Source organism: Diceros bicornis, chromosome 25 (genome assembly GCF_020826845.1).
Source record: "Diceros bicornis minor isolate mBicDic1 chromosome 25, mDicBic1.mat.cur, whole genome shotgun sequence".
In the NCBI taxonomy this organism is placed as follows: Eukaryota; Metazoa; Chordata; class Mammalia; order Perissodactyla; family Rhinocerotidae; genus Diceros; species Diceros bicornis.
This window is the reverse complement of record NC_080764.1, coordinates 31,632,913-31,645,499: the sequence shown is the minus strand read 5'-3', so window position 1 is coordinate 31,645,499 and position 12,587 is coordinate 31,632,913. Positions and strand designations below refer to the sequence as shown.

Here is a 12,587-nt window from a genome sequence, read left to right as displayed (position 1 = left end):
GCCCAGAAAAGGAGTTTTAAAAAGATGATGTGGCTTACAGCAACTAGAAGGATGAGCAACTATGACATACAACTATCTACTGGGCTTTGGGGAAAAAAAAAGGAGGAGGATTGGCAATAGATATTAGCTCAGAGCCGGTCTTCCTCAGCAAAAACAGGAGGATTAGCATGGATTTTACCTCAAGGCTGATCTTCCTCACACACACACACAAAAAAAGATGATGTGGCTGACTATATGAGACGGGGTTACAAAGGTTAAGTAAGATGAAGACAGAGAATGGACAACTGACTTTCGCTAGCGGAGGCAGATGACCTTGATAAGGAATCTTCCAGTGGAGTGGTGTGGAAGAAAGTTTGATTAGAAACAACTGAACAGAGAATGCTAAGTGGAAACAATGACTACAGATAACATTTTTCCAGGAGTGTGATGCAGTGGGGAGAAACAAAGCAGTAAAGGTGAATTTAAATGGGTAAATAAAACCCATTTTGTTTTTTTAAAGATGAGCGATAGATTTTAAGGCAGGTTATTTACCAATGGAAACGATCAAGTAAAGGAGACACTGATGATACACGAGACACAGGCTAATGCTGGAATAAAGCCTTTCAAGAGGCAAGAGGGAACAGAACCCAGAGCATGGGTGTTAATCCAGGTGCAGGGAGAGGCTTCCACTGCGAGGAGGGAGAAAGCAAAGTTTGTGGGGAACAGATATAGCTAAGCTGATGGAACTGGTAATGATAATGAGATCATACGGTCCTAGTTTTAAAAATAGAGAAGATATGATACTAAATCATTAAGAATAACTTACGAATAAATATAATGAAAAATCTTCTGCCTAGTCCTGTTGGCTCAGTTGACTGTAGTGTAGTGGCAATGAGGCCAAGGGCATGCATGGCACTGATCTCCTTACAGCCCAGTTAGCTTCACAAAGAGAAAATAGGTTCAAAAACCATCAAAAGCAGCCTCAGAATATACGCTTTTGGGGTCTGGATCCAACATTGTGGGAAGTTAAAAAAAAGCCTATATTCATTCTAGAATAGATAATTAAGAGTATCATTTATATATTTGAAAAGGACATATTACAGAATAAAATGCAAATTATATCAATAGCTTGATGTTTTACAAGAAAATGTAGCATCTCAACCGCTGGGACTAATACAATCATGTCTCAATTTAGGAAATGAAGAGGGGGAAGTACTGGAACGTAGGAAACAGGTGGGTTTAACTGAAAATCATGGCTAATAAACAGCACATACCACGGTCTTATCAAATTCTGCACTTGAAATTACGTCTGTGTTTGTGTGTAATTATGTGCCTGTGTGACAGTGGTGGCGGCAGCAGCCACCCTGACTTCTCTAAGTGAGGGTCACAGGAAAACGTGCAGACCAAGAAAGTATGTGAAAATGTATGTTCATGTGCTTTCTTCTTGGGAAACAGACTAGTAGTCTCATCATATTCTCAATTTCAAAAGAGGAGGGGACCTCCTCCCTAGCCCGCCCCCCGCCAAATTGAAGAATCACTGGTCTACAGTCAAACTCATGCACGCATTCCTGAATGCCTACCACGCACCAGTCACTGACAGGCACTAAACACACAAAGGGAAATGAATCAGACAGGATGCCTTTCTCTGGCACTTGCCCTCAAGGAACTCATAGTTTGGTGAGGCAGACTGACAAGTAACCAGTTCATCACAACCCAAGGTGTTAACGTATTATGATGGGGGTGGTGAGGATGTTACGGGAGTACACAGAGAACTGGAATCCAAAATTTAGGGGGTTGAGGTGGATAAGGGAATCTAAGACATCCAACTTGAGATCTTAAGAATGATTAAGAGATAAACAGTCATAGGAAGGATGATCTAAGGTGTTTTAGGTGAAGAGATCAGTACATAAGAGGCCCAAAAACAAGAGTGACCTCGGCACAACAGTATTTAAGAAAACAAAAGTTTTGCTATGCCTCAAACATTGACAGGCAGAGTTGGAAAGAAGAGATGACATTAGAGAGGCAGGCAGGGGCCAGATCCCAGAGAGATTTAACCTAAGTGAGAAATCGGAACTTCATTCTAAGGGCAATGCGAAACCACTGCCAGCTTTAAGCAGGAAAGTGACAGGCAGTGTGAAGGGAGACAGGAAAAGACACCAGTTAGGACGCTGTTACCTGAATTACTGCAAGAGAAGACAGTGGTCTCAAACAGGGTCGTGAGGATGTAAAGAAGCAGACACCCCTGAGTTAAGACAAAGTTAGGAGTTAGAATCTCCAAGTCTTGTGGATCAAATGAGTGACAGAGGTTGAAAGAGTCCTGTCAAAGTCAAGGCCACGTAACACGTTAGGTAACGGTTTTGTTGGAAAAGGGAAAAAGAGAAGTATGCTTTCAGAAGGGAAAGTTTGGAAAGGCGGAGAAAATGAAGATATCTAAAAACAATTGATTGGGCTTTTAGGCCTAAAGCTAGAGAAAAACCTGGACTGGAGCTACAGCTGCTGGAATCACCAGCATCCAGATGACATGTGAAGTCTCAGGAACGTATGACATCACCCAGGGAGAGAGTACAGACAAAGAGGAGCATGTATAGACGAACAGAAGCCTGAGGTCTACCAACATTTAAAGGAAAGCACCGGAGGCTGATGAAACTGGCCAGATAGGAAGAAAGAAAACTCTAAGAGTATAAGGTTATGAAAGACAGAACAGAATGCTTTGAGAAGGAAATACATCTACTGTACTCAGAAAACTGAACTCAAACTCTAACTAAAGCTATGCTACTTCAGGCTGTATCAACTACAACTTTAAAAAATAATATACATACTACAAAGTTAGAGGAGAAGTAGTTAGTGATACAACTACCAAAAAAAAATTCATAAGCAATGAAAATTAGTGACCTGAGCAGGTATTAATTAAATATATAATTCCCTATTACAGCAGCAATAAATTTCTAGGACAAGGTCATGCAGGATCATCAATATAAAGTTATCTCATTGATAACTCTATACAAGAAGTGAAACACACATGACTGGCACACCAAGGCCATGCAAATACTTGCTGAATGTCTGAAAGGGCTGTGCCAACCTGAACAACCAAGCACATACATCAGGGCAACAGAGCATTCTCGTAGAGGTCTATAAGTCAATAATGATTTACCCTGGGCAAAGAGCTGATTTTTTTCGAGAGTTAAAATATATTTCCATGTGTGAATGTTAGTTTTATTACATTGCACCATGAAGACATGGTCTAAGCACACCAATACCAACAGCCTTAGTTCTAGTGAGTGTAATATATCAGCTGCCATCTGAAACATGATGGAAACATTAGTCAGCCAGGGACAATTGCTGTGGATTCTACCCTGCTTCCTACCACATACTTCTTTTGTTTCTTTCTACCACTGTTTCCTTTTCTTAATTCCTTTGCTTTTTTTCTCTTTTACCTAATTTTAGCAACCACCACTTAAAAAGCTTAGTGTCTCATCTGCTTTCTTGCCCTTTACAAGTCCACAAAGCCATTCCTCTGACAGACTACTACTCGATACCCATCTTTAATTTTTATGAATTCATTTTTATTCTTTGTTTAATGCAGTACTACTGAATGACAAACATGATACCAGGGCTAGAGATTTGCATTCTAGAAATCTTATTATTACAGAGTCTATTCTACTAATCAATGTAAAATATAATACAGATAACATAAGAACACATTAAAACAGAAAAGATACCAAAAGCTAGTGTAAAAATAAAAGGATCAAGAAATATGATGCAGAAGAGGAGTAAGAAAGACAATGTAGGAAAACAATAAACATAGAGAAGAAAAAAACTAATGGTAATTTTATGCAGTTAGGTACTATAAGCAGGTTATTTTGGCATTAAAGTACATTCTTGGATTCTGAGGACTATAAGATAGGTGCTTGTTCTAATAGATAAAGCAAAAAATATGAAGTGATAAGTCTCAATTCCAGTTAACCTTGAAATTTATAGTTCTAATTCTATAAAGTAAAGCAAAGTAAAGATGGTTAATCAAAACCATTAGGAAGTTTTTAACATGAAAATCATATCTGGCTCAAAACACCTCCTATTGATCAGTATGAATATAATATGCTTCAAATCAAGTTACAGGACTGCTCTGCTAGAAAACAAGCAATAAATTAGCAGGCCAAATGAGGAAGCACACAAATACAAAACAGAACCTTAAACCCAATTTTTTTCATTACGTTATTCCTGCCATCAAAAAATACTACTGAGAAGAGAGAACACAGGTCCCTCTTTCTCAGTAGCTCAACTCTTTTGCAAGCTATATGAGATGAACTTTTATAACAGGCAGTACACTACACTGGTTATAAGCATGTTCTCTGCACCTAAATTGTCAAGGTTTGAATCCCTGCTCTGGGCTTATGAGCTGTGAGACTGCAGGTAAGTCACTTAACCTTTTTATGCTGTGAGTTCTTTTGCTCTAAATTGGATAAACTGTTGTGAGGATAATATAAGTTAATATTTTTAAGTGCTAACAACCAACCAATCTGGCACAAAAAGTGTTACCTAAATGTTACCTATCATTTTTGTTGTTCTTAAGAAATGTCTTAAATTGTTCCTCCAGACTTCACAGCAAGCTAACATCGACATCCCCAATATTTCTGATTTTCCTTCTCCACTCATTTTTTTCTTAAGGACGTATCACTAACAAACTACACATTTCATTTAGTTGTCTTGTGAAATTATCTCCCCGATGTAAAAATAAGGCAGGCATTTTTGTTTTATTCATGGATGTATGTCCAGAGCCTAGAAAAGTACTTGCCACACAGCAGACACCTGATGAATACAATATCCCGGCAATTCTAAGACGCACGTATTCTTACATTTTATTCATTTCTCTGAAACTGGGATGTAATTTCATTATACACTTACAGTTATCATACAATTAAAACCATCAACACTAATTCTTTAGTTTTATCTAACCAAAATTCATGTACTTTGAAGAATCCTTTTAATCTCACTTTCCCTGACTATAAGCAGGTTACACTAACAAAAGAGTACTTGTCTAGATCATTTTCTTGGGCACACAAACTCCTAGCTGACTTCCCTGGTGATGATTCGTTTACTATCATTTGTCTAGTTGATCAGTGACAAAATGTTCATTAGCTTTCTGAGTGACTTACTTCTAAATTAAACTAAAATTATTCCTTTGGAAATAATATTCCTGTGAAGGCTGCTACTGTTTTTACTTATTCTTACAACTGTAAATACAAATATAATGCTTAAAATCGCTTTTCCACATTCTTTAGAAGAATATTTCAAAACGACAAAATGTTTATATAAAAAACAGTGAAGATAAAAGTTTGTACAAATTTTAACAAAAATTAAATTCACAATAGTAGGAAGAAGATGAGCAAGAATTTTCTAAGAGTAAAAGAGGGAAAAATATTGCATACTTATTTAACAGCACCAAGCAATAATACACACAAAATTTTGAGTGTTAAGTGAGTATTTCTAGAGATTATCCATAGCTTCCATCAGGCTGTGCAAGAGGCACATAACCATCCCCTCCCCAAATTTTAAAAACTACTATATTAGATGCAAAATTTTCAGTTAACTTAATAAACTTCACTAATAAAGCCAAAATCAATGTAAAGAATAGCGCTCAAAATAACAGCACAAAAGAAAGTACAGTGCAAACTAATGAGAAGTCATGTCTATTAAAAATGAGAACATATGATGGAGAGGTATTTAGTTATTAGAAGACAAAAATTTTGATTAACAGCAGAGAAATACAAAGACATCATTGGGAGAAGAGCAGTCAAGTGCAGATTTGAAACTGAAGTTCAACAACGCTTTTATGAAGAAACTACTTTGTTATATTGAGGGCTTATTTATGTTAACGTTTCCTACCAATTTGGTGACCGTGAAACATGCAACAATTAGGTTTTTAGATTAAATGTAGTAAGTGCATACGACTGAATTAATGAATCTACGAACTGAGAACAGCATATTAATGCACACATCTCTAAAGTGATACAAAGTTAGCCAATATTTCAAAGCGGGTTTGCATAATTAACAAGCTCTGAATTTCATCAAATTACTGTCTATTAAAGTCCATGGGTCTATTTCTGATTCCCTGAATTTACATCAACAACAGGGATCCCAGCTAGCATAAAATGGTACAGGGTATTTAAGGTATAACTAAGAAGTCCATGTTTCTAGGGTTCTGACTTGAGGAAAAGATCCAGAAAATCTGGAAGACTTAACAGGTCTTGCAGACAAAAAAACATACTCCAAGTGATCTGAGGAAGCCCTTTTAGGATATGTGTGCATACGGGTACTGGGTCCCTCAAGATCATGCTACCTCAGAAAAATTAAAGTAACTACCTGCCATTAAAACAATTAGCAATTCACACAGAATTATATAAAGGTTTCAAAGAATTTTTTAGTGTGACTTAAAATCCTTTAACAATTTTGGAAATAATTTTTTGCTATTAATTTAAGTTTTATCACAAGTAATAGCATAGCATAAGACATTTCAGAAAAAAATGTTAAGAAAAACACTTTTACATAATTTCTCTAGAATTGGCTTTTGAATATATACTAATATACTTTAAGTTTTAACATTAATAATTTCCCAACCTTACTAAAATTGTAATAGCAAACATCCTCATGTATCTCCTCCTTCCTCCTCTGCAATTTGGAAATGCCTTCCTGAAACTTCCTAACCTTAATTTTATATTCAACATGATCAATACACAAAAGGTCATCCATCTCAAATCATCTCAAAGACTATAATGCAATGAAGTTATAATGAATTTTCCTTTTTTTATTCTCAAAAAGAAACTTACTACAAATCAAGAATTATGAAACCACAGGCTTCTTTGAACGTAGGGAAATTGAACATAATTCTAAGACTGAAAACTATGTTTAAGCAAAGGAATTGTGTGCTAGGTAAAAAACTGCCATCTAATATACTCCATTTGTTTTAGGATCTTCTGAACTAATTATCCAAGTCCAGGTTAAAAACAACTTGGGCAGCTATGGGCTGTGACAACTATTTTAAGCCACCTGGCAATATGAAGGATCGTGAGCAGAGTTTATTTCCACTGAATACCCTGGGGGCTACCAAGCCTGGTTCCATCCTCTATAGCTCGAGTGGAAAGACAACCTTGCTAATGTAAACAAGCAGCAACACTAAGTACAACAGGACAAAATATTTCCTCCCACAAACCTAAAAGATATAAATTAATTTGCAACATTATCTCTTGATCTAAAGTTACTCTAACTGCACCAATCTGAGAGCTAACCCATCTTTAATGTCACTAAAAGTATGGCATAATCCCACAATTGCCAAGACAATATAAGCATGCTTATTTATAAGCCAAATATACTACACTCTCCACACAAATGACTAAAAATGAACATAATATAACTCACCTTCATTGGGAGATGTTTTCAACCTTGTGCAAATTCCATAGACATCTCCATAGCTCTCCTGTATTTTTCGTAATGCATCAGTAGACCTGAGCTCCATGAGAGCCCGCAGCTCCGCGAGCGTAATTCCAAAGTCTCCATCATGATTAGCTTCCTTCAAAGAGTTTTTTACTCCACTATATGCAACTGAGTTGTTTGCCATGTCGCCCATTACAGGTATAATTTATTAGGAGGAAAATGTTTCCCAAAATACTCTAATTTTCACTTGATATATTTCCAAGATGAAAATCTTTTAAATATGAAAATCTTTCTTAAACCACACACTCATTGTATGACTTTGTGAAGTAGCATCAGCAGCATTTCCCAGAGAAGTATCTTGACCTTTGGCCCATGACTAGTTTCTTCATATCAATCATGAGATGTATACATCTGTAAGAAGAAAATATTTACAAGTTAATAAAATCCATCTTAGACTCTGCATATAAGTATACTTTCTAAATGTCATCAAGCAGCTAATCAAAATACATAATTTAATTATAAAAAATATTTATCTTTTAAAATTTATTTATTATTTATTTTTTGGTGAGGAAGACTGTCCCTGAACTAATATCCGTGCCAATCTTCCTCTATTTTGTATGTGGGATGCTGCCACTGCCTGGCTTGATGAGCGGTGCATAGGCCTGCACCCGGGATCTGAACTCGTGAACCCCGGGTCACCGAAGCAGAGTGCGCAAACTTAACCACTATGTCACTGGGCCAGCCCCCAAAAATACTTTTTAATTGTAGTCTCATGCTCTTAAAATGTTTTGCGTGATAAAAAAAATCAAAGTATACCTTCTAAATAAAACTGTATATCAAAAACATTAGATCTCACCGTTATTAAATGAAACTGCATTTCACATGACTGAATTTTATGTTCCATTTACTATTACTGTTATTAATAGTTATCATTAAGCACTTACGTTCCAAGCACTATGCTAGTTGCTTTAAATTCATTCGCTCATTTAAGCATCACAATTTAATCCCATGAGGTCTTATTATTCCTTACTCTACTGAGAAGAGTAAGCCTCAGAGAAATTGAGGCGTTTCTGCACAGCTAACAAATGTCTGAAATGAATGAGCTGGGATGGCTCCAAGCCCATGTTTCTTCCAATATATGGTGCTATCTCTCTAAACCTTTCATATAGAATAGCCCCTAAAAGGGCAAAAAGCACAACAAACCCCCTAATACACTTTCCCACAATTCTCCTTGGCCACTCTATGACGCCACCATGTTGTGGCTTCCTAAAACTATCTTCCACCACTCATGTGTCACCACCTCAGGTTTTCCCCGGACCAGCTATTTAAAGAAATTCCCTACCCCTTAGTCACTCTTTACTGTTACTCTATTTTTTTTTCTTTGCTGGCCCTTAGTATTATCTGAAACTATCTTGTTCATTTATTTATTTGTTATTTTTTTGTCTCCCTCCACTGACAGTATTAGTTCTGAAGGCAGGGCACAGGTTTTTATCCATTACCATATCCTGAGAACCTAGAACTGTGCCAGGCACACGGGAGACATTCAGTCAATGCTTGAGGAATGAATAGATGCATTACTTTAATTTTCTTCACAATACTTTCAAATTCTCCTTACTCTAAACTACCTTAAGATGAGAGTTCAATTCTCCTTTCTCCATATTATGTCCTTAAAAACAATCACCTCAAAGTTAACATGCCCAACAATGGATTCATCTTACTCCCTAATTAGAGAGCTCTCTCCCACAGTCACCATTACCCTAATCACCGGGGCTTAAGATTGTAAAGCATCTTTGATTCCATCCCCCCCCAGCTTCAGTCAGTTACTCAATTCTTCCTTTCGGTTAATTCTTCCTTTGAAAAGCCTCTTCTATATCATCCTTTTTCTTCCTGATCTTCAAGTCCCCCTACACAAATTATAACACTACCCCCTCACCCCAGGTCTTCTCTCATTCTAGTATCTCCTACATCCAATCCCTTCTGCATTTTGCAGCTACATTTAGTTTTATAAATAGGCATCATGCCACTATATCTAAACCTAGAGGATGAAAATACAGTCCTATTGCTCATGCCTGTTTGGCATTCAAGCCTAAGCTCTATTTTACCTATTCAATCTCTCTCTCTCCCCAAATACCCCACCCCATATTTAATAAATAAAATGTTTAATGATTAGAAACCAGAAAAGATTGCTGGTAAGTGCAATTACTCTTCAGCTATCAAATTGTTATGGGGATGTTTGCAAATCATGGTATTTGGTTCTCATAGTTTAGTATCCATCAAAATCACCTAGGGGGCTTGTTAAAATACAGATTGCTGGGCCCCATCTCCAGAGTTTTAGTTTCAGTAGGATTAGGCTGGGCTCCATAATTTGCTTTTCTAACAAATTCCCAGGTGATACTGATGCTATATATCCAGGGAGCACACTGTGAGAACCACTGGAGAGGAGAATGGGCTAAAAACTTTGAATCCATACCAGCGGCTTGGGATGGCTGGAGGAGGAAAAGTTTGCTTGCCTTTGGTTAAATTTGCAAGGATATGATAGTTACAGATTCTGTAAGACATTTTCTTTCATTGCCTGCTTCCTCCCATTTCACAAATCCTGCTTGCCCAATTATTACCCATTTTACTCATCCCCTAGGCAAAGTGGGCTTTCTCCCACTCACACACCAATTGTTATAAGAACCCAACTTCAAAGACTGGAGACGGTGGTTACTTGATAATCTCCCTCAGTTTTCATACCCAAAATTTGTTGGCATGTAAACATCATACCAACCTTAAAATAAGTTATTATTTATTTAAGAGATAAAATAATTAAGATTCACAAGTCTGTGTGTTGGAGCATGTGTGTCATCATTCCTCCAGTTTCCACAAAGAGGAATTTTCCTCAACAACTTCTGGCCTCCTATTCCACCCATTACTACTGAGGTGAAATGAGCTGCCTAACAGGAGATCTTTCCAAGAGCAACTACACGGATGTAGCTTCTTCACTTCTCTGCCTTCTTTTGGCAGCCAGATGTCTGCAGGACTCATGCATTCTGGTCTGAGTTATTAGAGGCAGATTCCCAGGCTAAAAAAAACCTATTGTTCAAAGTGCCTGGGGTGGGGGTAAATAACTGTTTAGCTCTGGGTTCAATATTAGAACCCCACTGTTGTCACACAAAAACCAAACTTTCATTTCAGCTTTTGTCAGTAATAAAACTAATATTTTTATTCCTATGTGCCATTCTTTGTCATTTTTCTTGATAGAATTCAAGCAGGAGAAAAGGGTGTTATTTATTAGGTGTCCTTAAATTTCTCAACTATAAAGATATGTGATAGAGCTTATACATGATAGAGCGAGAATCTGAATCTCAATCTGTGACTCAAAAGCCATGCTTCCTGCACTATACTGTCTCCACTTTAAGTCTTCACGTTTATTAGGTTGAAATGGAAGCTTCTGTAGGTCAAAAAATAGTCAAATAATATCAAATGTAACAATTTATGTAATAAAATCAGAATTTAAGGGACATTATAGTGGATACTTGTTATTTCTCACCTCAGCACCCTTTCCCCCCATTTTTTCAGCAATAGCCCCACTTTTTGTTTAGGGATCTGCCCTTTCCAACTCTCAATGTATCCATTCCCATATCCAGACACTCCCCTGGTCATAAGATGACAGGTTTAGGAATGTGCATGTGACTCAACAAGGGCCAATAAGCAGCAACAAGGCTTCTACTGTGACTCTGGGGCAGAGACTTGTTTCTTCTTACTGTACTTAAATCTGAGATGTGGAAAGCCCCTGTGCATGGATCTAAAAGGGAAGGAGAGGAGGGAGAGAGAAAGGGAGAGTAGGAAGGAGGGAAGGAGGAAATGTGTCTGTCCGTGCCGGATCATTCAAGCCCCTTGGTCAATCAATGCCTAAAGTCTGTCTTATCTCTGATCTTTTCAGTAATGTGTCAATAAGTTCATTTTTAGGGTTGGGGTTTCTATCACTTTGCAACCCACAGAAGCTTTGATAAGAACATGACTAGTTTCAAGAAAGGAAAGTCCAGGGAAAAGCACCAAATTTCCAAAAGTGGACTATTTGAATTACCTATCACCTACAAATTACACAGCAATCAGGCTGTTATCTATTTCTAGACTGTCTACAATCCTTTCCACTACTTTCCTCTCTGCTGACTCTTCACTCTTCCATTCACCTAACTAGTGGATTGACAAAAATGCTAAGGACAACAAAAACGTTTTGCTTTTCACTTGTTAGCTACAACATGACAATCAAGAGACAGACCCACCCTTTGGGATTGAGACATAACAGAAAGCAGAACATCTATTTTGCTACTCTTTGTTCTCTAAAAGATTTAGATCTTCCATTTGAAAATTTTAAGAAGAAATGTTAAGCGGAAGCTGAGGCCTCAAAAGAGGGGGATTTTAAAGAAAACACACAGCTACTCCGTGCACGCCTCTTGGAAAAAGGTGGTTTAAGACCAGAGTTGGGCAAAATCAGTCTTCACAAAGAAGAATAAGGTAGATTCCAACTGACACACAAGCTTTACTGTGAATGGGTAGGGCCCCAAAAGACAACGAAAGGATGACCATGAGGTCCTAGCAATGAGCGGACCTCATAAAGAGACAGCTTTGCTGTTAATATAATTTCAGTTCCTTCCTTCACAAGGTCACTTGACTTAGAGATCACAGAACAGCTGTATGGGCATTATCTAGACTCAACAACGATAACAAAAAACCACACAGAAGAAAAACTGAAAGAAATACAGGGAAACAGTTAAGTAAATTATGGGATGAAATACGGAGCTCTGAAAATGATGATTAATATTATATAGTAACATGAGGTTCCTGCAGGCAAGACAGAAAATATATTAATTTAACTAAGTGTATTAGACCAAGAGGAACAACCTGGAAGGTGTTTTTTAATGCACTATTGGGTTCCTAATTCCTGACTGTTCTAAACTTTTGTTGGTGATGTGAAAACATAGAAGTTATGTTTCTCCAATCTGTAGATGACTTGAAGCTCAGTAAGTCGGCAAATATGTTAGACAACAGAATCAGGATCCAGAAAGATAGGTGGGAATGAGAGGCTAAATTTAATTAGGTAAGAAAGTATGGTCTCCTACATTTAATTCCAAAAAACTGACCTGTACAAATATGACATACAAAAAATGCAACAGTATATATTCAAAGACAAAGGT

General features: G+C 37.3%; 1 protein-coding gene across 7 annotated transcripts in view; it reads right to left on the bottom strand.

The window, feature by feature from the left end:
- ATP2B1 (ATPase plasma membrane Ca2+ transporting 1) overlaps positions 1 to 12,587 on the bottom strand; it is a 120,681-nt gene that overhangs the window by 57,772 nt on the left and 50,322 nt on the right. For all 7 annotated transcript variants that reach the window (XM_058568680.1, XM_058568682.1, XM_058568683.1 and 4 more), the window contains one exon: positions 7,393 to 7,818. In XM_058568680.1, coding sequence (XP_058424663.1) covers positions 7,393 to 7,600 — 208 coding nt within the window. In that variant the 5' untranslated portion in view covers positions 7,601 to 7,818. The remainder of the gene's footprint in view (positions 1 to 7,392; positions 7,819 to 12,587) is intronic.